The following is a 17,073-nucleotide window of genomic DNA, read 5'->3' on the forward strand; positions in this document are numbered from 1 at the left end:
AGAAAATGTATGTAAAGCTCCTGAAAAAACCTTATAGTGTGACCCAAGGCCTGGTGCAGTGAGAAAAGCTCCTGCTTTAGTGGCAACGACCATGGGTTCAAATCCTGCTTTTGTCATGTTTCATATATGACATTGAATGAAGCACGTAACCTTTCCGGATTTCAGTGTCCTCTGTAAACTAAGAGGTTGGATTAGAAAGCTTTCAAGACCTTTTTCAGCTGTAGATCTGTGATCCTATTAACTAATCAAAAATATCAGCTGCTCTTGTGGTTGCTTCTTTATGAAACCCTTTAGTTCTTTTTTTATAAGGACTGCTACCTACCCGTCATCAATCACTATACATTTATTAAGTGCCTATCATATGCTGTGAATCATTCTAAGTACTAGGTATAAAAAGAAGGAGAAAAGAAATTCCCTAATCTAAATATAAAAGTTTTCTGTATCCCTCTCATATTCTTTTTGACACATAGTTCTAGTCTATCAAGTAGGACAGATCAGTAAGAAAAGACAGAAAAACAGGGGAAGATATTTGATGAGAGCTATGAGAGAAGTGAAAGTAGCAGAAGAATGGAAGACAGGAGAAAGAAATTATCTAAACAGTGTCCTGGAAAGGAATTTCAAAGGGGAAAGTGGAAAGAGTAGTAGTTACAAAGGATGACCTGTGTTCCTTGAATTCTTTGGAAGTTCTTCTAGGATAAAAAAATGAATCATGGAGAAAGGGGGCTAGTGGATCTGATCTCTTTGGCTAGGGTCGTCCTTCTCTTTGGGAAAAATGTAAAATCTATCTATTTGTTTTGGGGACTGACAGTCTAACAAAGCCCAGATGGAATATAGGATAACATTGTGTTAAGCCTTGAATGGTGGAGAAAGTGAGAGTGCTCAGAGGGAGGAAGAATATCAGATCTTGTCTCTGGGGAAGAAAAGTTACAGGCATGCATGGTTTCTCAAGGCCAGAAATCTGAACTAATAAATAAGGATGTAGAGAGCTGAAGGCTTAATGGACAGTTAGAAGAGATTTTGAAAGAAGAAACAGAATCTAGAAAAACTTCCTGAAGGAGGAGTACCTGGGCCAATTTTAATTAAGGAAGAGAGATATGTGATTTGGCAGAAAAAGTGGGAAAGCATGTCAATGAGCAAGGTCTCTATTAAAAAAAAAAAGACATACAACATATGACAATTACAGAAACATAGATTTTGAGCTCAAAGGGACTTTTTAGATCATATAATACAAATCCTTCATTGAATAGATGAAAAAATTGAGGGCCATAGAGATTAATGCCTTAGGCAGGTCACACAGTTTGTAAAAGGCAGAGGCAAGATTCCAATCTATTTCTGATATATAAGTAGAGAGTAAGATGTATGAATGAGGTGAGACATTCTGCTGGAGATAATGGGGAAAGAAAGGTTGAGGGGTAATGAAGGGGAAAGCGATTGCAACATTGAGAGAAGAAGAAATACCAAAAAGTCATGAGAAATTAATTAGAAAGGCCCCAGAATAATGGCTCCATATAGAACTAGAGTACCGATTGAAGTTGTAGGGGGTATGTGAGGTAATAAGTTTGATGATGTAGAAATAGGTGAGGGGCAACAGGTAAAAAGAGAAAGGAGAGATTGATTCATTAGACAATATAGTTTATTGAATTTGAGATTAAAGAATAAGGAGGCAGGAATATTTCTTTATGAAAACAACCAGAGAAGCGGGAAAGTAAGGGAACCAAAAATGTTGGGATGTTTCTGCATTTCTCCAAAAATTTTTCTTTAAATATAGCTATTCTGGAAAGAGACACATATTGACTGTCATGTAAATGACATAGATATCAGTGTCCATTTTTATGTTGAAAGAGCCTGGAAGGTATCTATGGATGATTATTTATTTGGAGTCAAATCACACTTCTGAAAGCAAATGTGAGCAAATTATTTAATTTCTCCAAATCTTAGTTTCCTCGTCTGGAAAATGAGGATGTTAACAAGCATAGTAACAACATTACAATGTTCTTTTGTGGGAAAATTGAAATAATTTATGTAATTTGAAAGCTTTAAAGTGTTATAGAATTGTCATTGTGATCAAATGAATACTGTTTCAAGACTGGTTGTGCTTATAGGCAAAGGAGATAGAACAATGTGGAGAAAGAATATTTCTATTGTGCTATGTGAGGGCATGTGACTTTAAGTATAAGTATAAAGTCTTGGTAGAATATGGAGGAAAGAGAATAGATAGAAATCTGAATAGAAATGGTAATCCAATATCTATGGGAGAGGAGTTAGTATTTAGACTTGGCAACACTATAAAGCACCATGTTGATGAGATCCAGAAAATGGCTGTTCTAGAGGCTGGCTGATGTGGACAATTGAAGAAGGTCTTTACAATCAAGGAAAAAGATGAATTATCAAAAGGAATTCATTTGTTTTTCATTTTGAATGTAAAACTTATGAAAACTAGAACCATAGACTCTGGGCAGTAGAAAGAATATTAAAGGTCATCAAATGTATCCTTCCACCTTGTATAGTAACTTTCTCTATATTTTTATAAGGTGCCCCTCAGATTGTATTTAAACACTTCCAATAATGAGAAATACATTGTGTCTATGTTTATACCTGTTGTGGGAAATGCATGAATGATTGCATATGAGGAGATACTAATATTGTATCAATGTATATTCAAAATATAGGCATGCTTATAAGGATATGATTACATAAATTTTTATGTGTTTGTGAGTGTATACATGTTATATATGTTTGCCCCTTCAGCTCCTTGAGGGGATGTTTCATTTGTTGCATTATTTTGTTTATACAATACCTTGCACATAATAAATACTTAATTAAATTGTAGTGGTGGTTGAATGTGTCTGTACTGGTCTTTCTCAGTCACATGCTTCATTATCAAGTAAAACTCAATAATAGAAAGGTTTTCATTTGCCTCTAGGCATGATGGGATTGTTATCATCTTCAATCACTCTTGGAAATATTGTAGCAGACATTCTATACAGGTACAAGTTGCCTTAAATGAATTCTCAATTTCTTTCCATCTATGAAGTTATATGATGGTGTTCTATCTTGAATCTTTCTTGTGGTAGCCCTCTTTCTCAAGGATTGGGAAGACAGAAACATAAGAGGAATAAAAAAGGCCAAAATATATTCATGAGAAGCTAGAGCTGGCCTTGAAGACTGGGTGAAAGCCACACTTCTGACACATATTCTGTGTGAACTTGGACAAGTCATTTTACTTTTAAGTGCCTTCAGGCTTCTCTAAAATTGTAAATTGTAGAAAAGAGGATTACATGAATTCTTATAGGAAGTTCCTTATATGGAATACTCTACAATAATGAAACCACAAATCTATTCTCATTTTCAATGAAGAATTAATTAATTTCATTCTTTCTTGACTGACCATTTCAAAGATGCTCTAATATATCCAGACAAGAAAAGAACACCCTCTAGTTCTTGGCAACACAGAAAAGAAGTAATAGAGAACTGATCAGCTGCTGACCTTTGTTGCTACTACCTAAGCCATATAGGCTTCTTTCAAGAAATATGACAACTTCTGATGCTTCCTTAGAATGAAATACTGAGGGGTCTGCCTTTTTCAATCCAGGTGATAACCCAGAAGACAATCCTTTCCTCCTTATTCTTTGAAAGGCTCAAGTAACAAGCATTAACATCAATATCACCATCTCTTCCCCCTCCTCCTCTTGTTCTTGTTCTTCTTGTTCTTCTTCTTGTTATTCTCCTCCTCTTCCTCCTCATGTTCCTCCCTCTTCTTCTATTCTTCCTCCTCCCCCTTCTTTTCTTCTCCTTTTCTTTTCGCTGCTCATTCTCCCTTTTCCCTTGTAAGCTTCCCTATCCTTTATACACATTCTTTCCCCCCTTTCCAATTCCTTCAATCAGGACTCCAGGTTAGGTAAAATTTTGATGTGCATTAAAGAAAGAAATGTGAAATAAAGCTGGAGACATCATTGTGGCAATGAAATTCATTTTTACATAATGAAATCACATTAGGTTGAATTCTAGATTCTAGACTCTCTTATAGAAAATTAGTAGCAAAGGCAGGACTAAAACTAAATTCTGTTGCTTCTTGGTTGAAGAATGTTTCCATTATACTCACCACTATTAGAATTTTTTTGGGGGGGCAGCTAGGTGGCAGCTAGGGGCGCAGTGACTAGAGCACCAGCCTTGAATTCAGGAGGACCCAAGTTCAAATCTGGTCTCAGACACTTAACACTTCCTAGTTGTGTGACCCTGGGCAAGCCTCAGCCTCAGAAGAAAAAAAAAATTTTTAAGACAATATGTATTTGAGTCACTATCATTAATTTGTACCCTTATATTGGGAAGATTGCTATAGATAACCATAATGATCTAGTATTTATTTTTTATTTATTTTAGTTGTAATGGAGTCTTGGTTATCTTTATAGTAAATATTTACTAAAAACAAGTTGTTTTTAGAAGTCAGGAGTCTTAAAAAAATAAAACCTACTAACAATCAGCTCTTTAAACCTATATTGTGGAATGTCAGAACCAATTTGCTTAAGTTTCAAGTTTGGGCCCATATTTGGGGTTTCTCTAAAGTGTAGAGTAGAGAGGTATTAAATATACAAAGACAGTGAGGCATGGAATAACTATTTATGTCCTCTACCCAAGAGAAATATTTAATACAAAGTACTTAAAAGCATAAATTCACCTAAAAATAAAAACAAAAATGATTAAATTGAACAAGTAGCAGTATTAACTACTGTTATAGTTTGTTTAAAGATTGATACTTAAGGCCACATAATCATGAATTAAATTTCCATACTGATGAGTGGCATTTTATGTTTCATTCTGGCTCTCTACTATCTCTCTGCTATCTCCCACAAAATACATGTCTTCTAGCAAGCCAGGCTAGATTAGACTCATCCTTTAGCCAGCACACTCTTCTTCAAAAGCACCAGATTAGTTGTTGGTAATTACTTCTGAAGTGCAGACATCAGTGACTGAAGAACCAGACTCCAGGAACTCTTGGAAATCACAAAATAGTGTCCAAGCCTGAACATATCCATGTTGAGATTAGTACCTAAGATCAAGGGGAAAAAACAAAAAGACAACCAGAAACAGGCTTGTCTAGGAAGGATGCTCATATAGATGCTATATATTCATAGCTACATGGCAGTCAGGGACAAGACAAGTTGCCCTCCCTGCCCCCATTCCTCATTAGCATAAGAACCATTTCCAAACAATCCTGACAAGATCACAATCAGAAGGGAAGAGAGTGACAAAGACAAAGTTACTTTATTGGTAATGATCCACTGAGATGTTGGCTTGTCCCTCTTGGATGTTAATAATCATCTCAAAACAGAGAATCCTTCAGCTAAGTGCTATATTAATGGAAGTAGAAAGTTTTATTATGTCCAAAACTTCTTTTACTTCATCTACTAGAATTTTTTAAAATAATAGTTCATGTTCAATCCTAATCATATGTGCAGACTGACATATTTGCAAGGCATATTCTTTAGTCTTCTTACCACCTTGGATATGCTTTTCTGTAAGTTGTTTGGTAGGGAAAGATCTTAATTCTTAGAAGTAAATACTTTCTTCTGGACATGTTGTAGCACCAAAAATTTTTCCCTAAAACTTTCTGACCAATATCTTCTAACCAGGGGAGAGAAAAATAGGATTAATATCTCCAATGTTGCATGTCATTCTTGCATAAATTCAGTTCAAGATGACAATAACCATATTATACTATTTATTCATATTCATTCTGTATTCATACTGTACTATTTGCTCATATTCTATCTATATACCATTACAGAAAATTTTCCAAGTATTTTTAAAATCAAATCAAAAGGAATTCAAAATAAAGATAGCTAATGTATATATTTATATAATGTATATATATATATATATACACACACACACACACACACATATATATATATATATATAGAATATATTCTATAGAGAATAGCTCAAAGAAGGAAGAATAGTAACTGAGACACCTAGACATTCATTGTCTATAAGACAAGAACCAGTACTAAAACCTATGGCCTTAAGTGTCTATACAGAAATGGACAAAGTTTAGACAATCAAAAAGGCTGTTAACAAGTATTTATTAAAGGAAATCTTTATTTTGTTTTATCAAAAACTAATTAAAGTATAATTTTAAGGTTATGAATCAAATTATTATCAATTAAGTAATCCATTTGTTAAATGATCCCAGCACTATGATTTTGATACAATTAAAAGCAAAAAATAATATCCATTGTCAAAGGGCTTTCATCCTGATGGGAAAACAATGCAAATCAGACTATACAAGTTGGAAGGTAATGTGAGAGAATAGCACTAGAAAAATAACTGGGGAAAATATTTTTGAACTACAATTCTCATTAACAAAGAGGAATGAGTCTTGAGGTGGATACTGGGAACTTTAGGGGAATTCCATTCATGAATCTGTGAAATAAAGGTAATCTGGGCCTATCCTGGCATATGTACTTGATATCTACAAATCAGAACTTCAAAGAGTTCAGAAGAAAGATGGTTATGATCCCATGGAGTAAAATACTTTAGAAGACAGATCAGGAGGATTATACAAGGATATAATTCCACCAAGGATACTAAGAAGCTTTTGGGAGCAATCTTCAGGCATTTTAACATGAAAACAATCTTAGATAACCCCTACCTGAATAGGATCTTTCCAGCAACTTTTGAGGCTCTGACTCCCTGCAGATTGCTTTCTCCAAGGAAACCCCATTGCTGGCTTTGACCTAGAAAGTCATTTTGCTTACCATAAACTGAATTTTTAACTCCAGATTCCCAGTGAATGGCCAAGAGAATTAGAGATGCTTCATAATCTGAGGAGAGTCACCTAGTCATATTAAAGTAAGTACAATAATCTATCTTCATTTAATACTTTAAGGTTTGCTATATATTTTTCTCCTCAAAGCAGTCCTGTAAAGTAGGTATTGTATATTATCCCTATGTTGGAGATATGGGACTCAAGTGAAATTTAAGTGAATTAATCAAGATTACAAAACTATTGAGTTTCAAAGTGATTCAGACTGTCAACATCAGTTAGCAAGTGCAGTTCCCACCCCTACTTTCTTTTTGAAAACAGGAAATTAACCACAGGCTCCCGGATTTGCTTAGTTTTCACTCCATAGATGATGGGATTCAGTACAGGAGGAGCTAGCACACAGACATTGGCCAAGAGAATGTGGGTGTGAAGGGGCACATGATGCCCAAACCTCTGGGTAATAATGGTGAAAATGCCTGGAAAGTAAAACATGGAGATGACCCCAAGGTGGGAACCACATGTGCTCAAAGCTTTGCTACGGGCACCCTGAGATGGGAGGCGGAAGACAGCTTGGAGTATAAGGATGTAGGAAATGGCTATGAGTAGGGCATCCAACACTACAGTGAAAAGGAGGACAGACAGACCATACCAGACATTCACACGGATGTCAGCACAAGCAAATTTGGCCACAGCCATATGCTCACAGTTGGTGTGGGGGAGTACTCGGCTACGGCAGAAGGGTAACCTTTTGACCAGAAACACATCAGGAAGAATCACACAAAAACTCCTCACAATGATAGCCAGACCAACATACCCTATTATCCTGTTGCTGAGGATAGCAGCATATCTCAGTGGGTCACAAATGGCCACATAGCGGTCAAATGCCATTGCTAACAAGATTCCTGATTCAGCAATGAATGCAGAATGGATGAAGAAAATCTGAGTGACACATCCATCCAAGGAGATCTCTCCAGCCTGAAACCAGAAGATGGCCAAAGCCTTGGGCAAAACTGTGTTAGAGAGGATGAGGTCTGTCCCAGCAAGCATGGAGAGGAAAAAGTACATGGGCTCATGAAGGCTGCGTTCATGGCTGATGACAAAGATTAGGAGGCTGTTGCCAAGCAGAGCAACTACATAGGAGAAGCAGAAGGGGATAGATATCCATAAATGCTGAGCCTCTAGTCCAGGGATGCCGACCAAGATGAATACAGTGTGACTGGTAATTGTGTGGTTAGGAGAGGCCATGACCAGGTCAGCTTTGGGTCATAATCCTGTGGACAAAGATAATATCAGGAAATGGGGGAAGGCTTTTCATGTATTTAATAGATATATTGAATTTTCTCATTTGTTTCCATGTTATTTCCTTCAGTAGAAGATAAGCTCCTGGAGGGTAGAGCTTATTTCTTTTTGGTCATTTTTATTCCTGAAATTCAGCATAGTGAACTGCATATAATCAATATTTAATGAATATATGTTAAATTAAACTGAATTGTGTGACAATAAGGAAATGTGTTATTTAATGATTAGGTATCAGGAGATCTATATTTTAGATCTACCTTTGCTAGTACCTGGCCCTGTGGTCCTGAAATAGGTTTCCTCAACTGTTAAATCAGGAAGGAAATGAACTAAATGGTCTTTAATTATCTGGCTTAACCAATGGTGACATTTTTAGTTCAGTTTATCATGAATGGATGAATTAGAAACACTTTAGAAAGCTTCATTGTCCTATAATTACCCTCTTTGGTCACTAGATGATGAACATTTGAAATAGGAAATATGTGGAATGTTCATTGCTCCTGAGATGGGAGATGACTAAAATTTCCAGCAATGTAGCAGGAATAATCAAGATGCATCCAGTTAGTTGAGGTTAGAGAAAGCATATTTTCAGTTTTGTCAGATAAATGTAAAAATCAAGATAGTGAAACACCTGCAGAAAATCATTGTTATCCTTCAAATAAATATAAGCTTCTTTTTTTTCATTTTACCTCTTAGACTTCAGCCTTCAGAATGGAGAAAGAAAAAACACAACCAAAATATATTTTTCCCAGCTGTGATTACTTCCGTCTTTCTCATATGTCTATTTTGAATACCAGCAGCAATACAGGTGTTCAGGCTATGTTGTCAAAGAGAAACAGAAGAAGCCTGGCTCCCTGTCCTTGGGGAGACAAGGTATATATACATATATATGTATATATATATGAACCCACACTAGAGGCCAAAGATAGATTATGGCAATGTTTTATATCCTCTGAGAGTCTAATATTATATCTTATTCAATTAAGACTATTAACTTACTCTTAACCCTTAAATATTTCTTTCAGGAGAAGGTTGAGATGTGTATCAGTCACTATGAGTAGTTATAAATTCATCAATCTATATCTATCTATCTATCTATCTATCTATATATATATATGTATAATTATATAATACATGTACAAACACACACATACAAGTGGGGGATAACCTAAAAAAGGTAATGTACTTACAGGTATGTTTTATCAAAATTCCTTACAAATACCCTTAATTGCCTTAAATCTCCAAATTTTCCTAAAATCTCCAATGGGGATCCTCTTACCTGGAACCTTAATCCCTTTAATCTCCTCTCCCTTTGAGCCAAAACTCCTAATGTCTTGAGTAACAAATTATATGCTTAATTTATTTTTCAGATTTTCCCAGGAACATTCACTACCTTTATCTCACTTAATTTTATTGGGTCTCATTAAAATTAAAAGGGACCTCAAAGAGCACTTATTCAATTTTATATCCTTTACACCAATCTTGACAAGTGGCTATTTAGATTGTAAAATTTATTACTTCCCAAAGTTCATTCTGCATTGGGACAGTTTTATATGATAATATTTTCTCTTATATTGTATTGAAATTTGCCTTTGTATTTTCTAACTCCATCTCTAGTTCTATCCTCTAAGCCCAAGTAGAATGAATCTAATTATTTTCCCCAATAAATATTTTATTGCTCTCATAATGGTTGAATAGTTACCATAACCTACCCCACCCCCCAGGAAAATCTCTTTTCCAAGGCTATCCTAAATTCCAACCAGATCAATATTTGAAATAGCAATCTATCCTTTTATCATTCCACTCATCCTCTTCAGAATATAGAAAGGCTTGCCAAGAACTTTCCTTAAATATGGGGCAAGAACAGAACATGCCACCCCATTGTAGATGGATCAATGTAGAGTTGAGCCTGCTCATCACTTCCCTTATTCTGAATGTCAGGGTTGTCAGCAGTGGTTCATATTGACCTTGTATTCCTCTATGACTCCTAGATCATTTTTCATGGAATATATTTTTATGCTAGACCTTCCCCATGTGACATTTGTATATTACATAACTGGCCAACAAGTCACCAGAGAACCAGGGTCATAGGTAAGTGGTAGAAGGGAGGATATGTATGATATATGACAAAATTCTGTCAATTATTTTAATAAACTGGTTAAGGACAGGAATCTTTTCAAAGTCCTCATATTACCTTAACCCAAGAAAGTAAGGAAAATCAGTGGAAAGAAGTGTAGAGTATTATTCAAGAAACTTGGGTTTAAGTCCCACCTCAGCATTGTATTTCCAGAAGAGTAGGCTGGTTTTTGAAGAGGCAAAGGAATTAGAGAGCAAATTGCCAACATTTGCTAGACTATAGAAAAATCTACTTTTGCCTTATTAAATACACTAAAGTCTCTGTGTGGATCGCAACAAATTTTAGCAATTCTTCAAAAGATGGGAGTACCAATTTGTCTCCTGAAAAACTTGCATGTGGGTCAAGAAGCAGCAGTTAGAACTAAATATTGGATAAATGATTGGTTCAAGATTTGAAAGGAATACAACAGAACTGCATATGGTTACCATGTATGCAGACTTGTTGTTGAGTTATTTCAATTGCATCCAACTTTTCATGACCTCATTTGGACTTTTCTTGGCAAAGATGCTAGAGTGGTTTTCTCTTTCCTTCTCCAGATCATTTTATAGATAAAGAAACAATGTTAAACGGTTTGCCCAGTATCATACAGCTAATAAGTGGCTGAGGCCAAATTTGAACTCAGAATGAGTCTTTCCGACACCATGCTCAGAACTTTAACCACTACACCATAAAGCTCTCCACATATGTAGAGTACATCATGCAAAATGCCAGCTTAAATGAATCAAAGAAATGTCAACAATTTAAGACATGCATATGATAACATTTTGATGGCAGAAAGTAAAGAACTAAGAAATCTCTTACTGAGGGTGAAAGAAGAAAAAAATAACTTTAAAACTTAACACATTCTCATACACATACATACAACAAGCAAATAAACAAAAAAACTAACATCATGATATCTGGTCCTCATAGAGGGAAGAAAATGGAAGCTATGTCAGATTTTATATTCTTGGGCTCAAAGACCATTGCAGGTAGTGACTGTAGCCATGAAATTAAAAGATGCCTTTTATTTTGAAGGAAAGCTATGACAAATTCATATTGCATAATATAAAGCAAACACATCACCTTGACAGCAAAGGGCCAGGTAGTCAGATCTATGGTTTTTCCAGTTAGATGGCTGTGAGAGACTATCAGGAAAACTGAACAGAACCAACATTTTCAAATTATGGTGCTAGAGAAGACTTTTAAGAACCCTTAGATAGCAAGGAGAATAAAAAAAATCAATTCAGACTATTCAATGGAAAGACAAATACTGAAGTTGAAGTTTAAATACTTTGGGCACATAATGAGAAAACAGGAGAAAATTAAAGGCAAGAGGAGAAAAGGATGGCAGAGGATGAGACAGGAAATGAACAGGGAACAGTGGAGGATAGAAGGTGATGATCAATAGGGTCATGGAAAGCCAGATGGGACTAAATAACTGGGCAACAACAACAACAAATAAAGGATTGGGTTTAGCATCCTACACACACACACACACACACACACACACACACACACACACACACACACACACATCCTAGAAGACCAGATTCTGTTGCTCAGTGTCATGAATCACTGCTTTTTTTCCTATGTAAATTCTCCCAACCTTTTCTCCTTTCCCTAATCCCTGTTCTCTCCTCCTAAAAACTTCTGCTCTTAACTTAGGCTGAACTGGGAGATAGATGATCTGGGAATGTGTCCAGTTTGAGGAACTTCTCCCTACTCCTTCTAGGTCTGAGGGGATTGAAGAAAGTAGAAGTCTCTGGGGAGACTTGGAGAAGAAAAGGATGACCAATGCTTATAGTATATTCTAAGCCTTTTTGTACAAATAAACCATTCCAACCTTCTTCTTCATTCATATGTACTTATAGACTAATGTAGGCACATAATACACAAATTTTCATTCACACAAAACATGCAAAAACTCATTTGTTCTCTCTCACAAGCCTACATGGATGCACAGTCACAGACTTGGACATACATATACATATTATATATATATATATATATATATATATATATATATATATATATATATATATATATATATATATATAATATGTATATATATGTGTGTGTGTATATATATATATGTGTGTATATATATATGTATATATATATATATATATGTATATATATATATATATATATCAAAGCCTCTGAATTAGCTCTGTGACTTATGTCTTATTTTGATAAGCACTGAACTTTTCTTCTTTATTGAATCAAGACTTTCTCAGAAAGGCAGGACATACAGAGGAGATTCTATTGCTCTCCTGTCTCCAGAAACTGTGGCTCCTTCTTCAACCTAGTCATGAATGTAGGAAATGAGGACTATAATTTTCTAAGATATTGAAATACCCTTTGAAATGGGAAGGGACTTTAGAGAGGCCCACTTTCCACATTTTACACAAAAGAAAAAATAAGACTAAAGGGTAAAATGACTAGCTCCAGGTCACAGAAACAAAAGTTAAGTTAGAGACAAAACCACAGACATAATTTAATGCCCTTGAATCCCAGGCATGAATCCTTCTGTGGAATTATAGGATTTCAAAATGCAGGCCAAAAGGAACCTCAGAGGTGATTCAAAACAATTCTAATAGATTTGGGATTTTAAAAAGCCATCGCATTCAGAGAGAGAACTACGGAGACTGAATGTAGATCAAACCATACAAAACAAAACTTTTCTTTTTTTGTTGTTTATTTCTTTATTATTTTTCTTTCCCTTGTTTCCCCCCTTTGACCTGTTTTTTCTTGTGCAGCATTGTGAATATGGAAATATGTTTAGAAGAATTGCAATGTTTAACCCATACTGTATTGTTTGCTATCTTAAGAAGTGGGATGGCTGGGGAGAAAAAATTGGAACACAAAATTTTGCAAAAGTGAATGTAGAAAACTATCTATATTAGTATTTGGAAAAATAAAATATCATAAAAATAAAATAAAGAAGGTGGGGGAAAAAAAGAATCTCAAAAAATCATCTAAGAGCTGTACCCAAGAAGGAATCTCCTTTAGAATACTTTGACAATAACCCATTTAGCTGTCTCAGTCTTATAAGATGGTTCTCACCTCTCTATGATGACCTATGGACTTAGGACCCTTTTCCATCCTTGCTACTCCTCATCTTTCTTATTTCTGTACTCTTTAGGTCTTTTCTCAGGTTGTTTCCCATAGGTTGTAAAGGGGAGGATAATGAATCAGTTCAGAATAGAATCATGGGAGGGGCTAGCTCTAGGTCTGGAATCAAATGATCTGAGTTTAGATCCTGGTTCTGCCATTTTTTTTATGATCACTTTGCAAGTAAGTTATTTTACCCCTCCAGACTTTATATTTTCTTCGTCTGTAAAGTTTAGATAATGTTTTTTGTATTATCTGCCTTCTAGGATTGTTATGAATAACATTAGATCAACATAAAATAGATAATAAATGCAAAGCAGATAGAAATATAAAATTGTTCTAATTAATATTAGGATTTCATACATACCTCATCTTTCTAATCTCATCTTAAATGTTTCAGATATGGAAAATAAGCAGTCCCATTCATAAATGAGCACCCAGCTACTATATGGACAGAGCTAGAGGACCAGGGAAAAGGGAGGACTTAGGCCAGTTTATCCTCTCTCCAGGTTCCTTAGGGATCATGGTCCTGTTCTTTTGTCTCTGAGGATTTCTTACTCTGTGTCATTGTTTATCAAAGCTGTTCAGTTACACACAAACACTTCAGGTTCTTTAACATGTTCCTTTCTGGGTTTTGATATGCCGAGCTATTCCTCAAAACTTTCTAAGAGGAGGTGGGGTGGATGGAAGGTGAAGATAAGTGTTAGTATCTATAAAAGTGATGACCGTTTCTTCAGCCTCCCAGTTAATATCAATTAATTATCTTGTCTAACTAAGGAAACTAATTCAATCTCAGACTTCTTTTAAAAAGCACACTGTCTTCAGTTCCAGATATAGCATTTTCAGATGAGTATGCCATAATAGATAGAGAGTCAGCTTTGGGAAACTAAGGTTCAAGTCTTGCCTTTGACCCTGTGTGATCCTGGGCAAGACTTTTACCTGGGGACATGCTGGGGGAAAAAAGAATGGTTACAGAGGGAACTGGGTTCCATGTTAAAAGAAGAATTCTGACACTCAGAACTGTTCCCAAACAAAATAGACTGCTTTAAGAGATAATGGTTAAGGTTTTTGAGGACAGGCTATATTCTCACTCAACAAGGAATTGGAGTTGGGGTTTTTAACCAGGTAAGAACTAAATTACCCATAAAATTCTATTTTTTTTATTGTGTGAATGAGACAACAGATAGAGGCAATATTATCAAGTTAGTTCGTATATTGGCACCGCTGATTTGCTAAATGAACCAGAAGAGAGCTTCTGGCATGTTTGGGAGCATTCCCAAGAGAGGATTTATTAAAAAAAAATCAAAACAATAACAAACCAGAGGAATTACAAATGAATCAACACCAATGTTGCAAATAACACATACATTGGTCTTACAACTCTGGGGGGGGGGAATCATACAGCTCTCAGTACCCCATAAGCAGGTTAGGAGGCAGTTGAATATGTAGCAAGCTTATATTCCAAAAGAGAACTCAGGATATCAGGTATGGCTGGGGAAAGGAAAATAATTTATATTAAGTTTCAGTTACTGGGGAGAATATGTGGAGTCAGTAGAAATAAAAATTAAGAACAAGGTATGGGGACCTAGTATTAGATGAGCATGTTTGGGAAAGAGTAGTAGAGTGCTGGGCCTCGAGTAAAAAAAAATCTTCATGAATTAAAATATAGCCTTAGACACTTACTGGCTGGGAAAATTACTTTACCCCATTTGCTTCAGTTTCCGTAAAATGAACTAGATAAATAAATAACAAACCACTCAAATATGTTTGTCAAGAAAACCCCAAATGAAGTCATGAAGAGTTGGATATAGCTGAAAAAATAATCGAAAAAACATTTGGGAAAAGGGCATCACACAATGCTTTGCCCTAAGCTTTGCATGTTTTGCACAATTGTTGGTTCAGGAAATTCAGAAGTTCAGCAATAAGGAACTGTAGTAGAAGTGATACTGGCTGCCATATTTCTAGTCCAAAACTGGAGAATAGTTCAAGAACCAATCCCTTTGAAGACCTAAACAGGAATTGCTTTACCAACATGGACATCAAATTAGCTTGCCAAAACCTAAGATAGAAAGTTGAGAACTTTGTGCCAACACAGATATAGAACCCAAATCAATTTTTAAATTGGTTAAGGAAAATATGCTTCAGGAAGGCGTGCTAGAACTTTCAGTGGACAGAATTATTTCACAGATAGTGGGTCCAATTCTAAATCACATCTTCAGCTCATAGACAGAGCATCCAATTCTTAATTCTTGCCCATACTAAAGATAGAAGTTACTATGTCAATTTCCTCTCTAGAATCAGAAAGTCTTGGTCTTTCTGCTCCTCTTCAGCATTTTTATGCTTTTTTCAGTGACTGTGATAATAGCTGCTAAAAATTTCATATAAAAGACAATGAGAAAATATATTTCTATTGACAAAATTATAGTCTCATAATTAAAATCTTCACGGATCTTAAAATCTCCAGTTTTTATCCTTTAGTGATGATAATATGATAAACCAGAAGGGAAAATTGTCTTTTACTAGTAGAGTTATAATTATGGGACTTTTAGAATATTGTGAGATAACCCTTGAATTAATGAGTATGTCACATAAACTCTTGCATACTTAACATAATGTCTGCCTTTCTATTTTGAGGAACAGGGTGAACAGTGTATGCTATTTTAAAAAAATTAAAATAGGATATGATTAAAATATTTTTCCAGTTTTCTCATAAAATTGTTCAAATGTAAAAAAGAAGGAAGGAAGGATTAATGATATTATCAGGGGAAAAACTACCCACAATGATGAAATCATGGGCATATAAAAAAAGATAGAAAGAGAACAGATAATTAATAACAGGATATAAGTGCCTGTTATGTTCCAGTCAAGTACTGAAGATATAAATACAACAAAACACTACATTCCTTGCCTTCAGGAAGTTTACATTGTAATTAAGGAAGCCAATCAAAGAGAAGCTGGGAATTGAGGTAGCAGCAAGTGACAGATAGATCTGGTTCTAGAAATATAAGACAAAAGCAAATTTTATCAGATTCTAGTATTTCAAGGAAATAGTTCAAGTTATATTGGGGCAGGGGAAAGTAGGAAGGAGAGATGTTTACCATAATAGCCAGAGTTAAGGTAGCATGATATGGAAGTGGTAGCTAGGAAATGACAGTAGCTCTTATAACTTTTTTTAGATGTGTGTTCAGAACTTTTATAGATTTTTTGAGAAAATGATCCTTCTCAGGAAATCCATGGATTTGACCCACTTGGAAATATGCAGATCACATAATTATAGGATCTGAGAACTGGAAAACAGTTCAGTGGCTATCTAGCCCAACCATTACATAAAAAAGAATCCCCTCTACAATATACTTCTGACCGTCCAGCCTCTGCTAGAAAAGCTCCAAAAAAATAGAGCTTTTGGACCTTCCTTCAAAACTGGACTTTTGGACAATTCTAATTGTCAGATTTGCCTTACACAAAAAGCCTAAAAGAGCCTTTTTCAAGTAACATTCATGCATTACTGCTGGTTCTGCCTTCTGAGATCAAACAGAAGAAATCTTATCTTTCATTCATATAAGAGCTAGCATGTACTCCTTATATCTTCTCTCCTTTAGGTTAAACACCTCTATTTTTTTCAACAAATTCTTTCTAAGATATTTGTTGTTTTCCTTTTCTTTTCTTTTTATTTACAATAGCTTTTCATATACAGAACATATGCATGGATAATTTTTCAACATTGACCCTTGCAAAAACTTTGTTTTCAACTTTTCTCCTCTTTCCCTCCAACCCCTTG

General features: G+C 35.3%; 1 protein-coding gene across 1 annotated transcript; it reads right to left on the minus strand.

The window, feature by feature from the left end:
* Nucleotides 1–7,066: 7,066 nt before the first annotated feature.
* On the minus strand, nt 7,067–8,011 carry LOC141559931 (olfactory receptor 52B4-like). The gene has a single exon (XM_074297589.1). It carries the CDS (start codon nt 8,009–8,011, stop codon nt 7,067–7,069), a length of 945 nt encoding a protein of 314 aa, XP_074153690.1.
* Nucleotides 8,012–17,073: the final 9,062 nt, after the last annotated feature.

This window comes from Sminthopsis crassicaudata, chromosome 3, assembly GCF_048593235.1.
Source record: "Sminthopsis crassicaudata isolate SCR6 chromosome 3, ASM4859323v1, whole genome shotgun sequence".
Taxonomy (NCBI): Eukaryota; Metazoa; Chordata; class Mammalia; order Dasyuromorphia; family Dasyuridae; genus Sminthopsis; species Sminthopsis crassicaudata.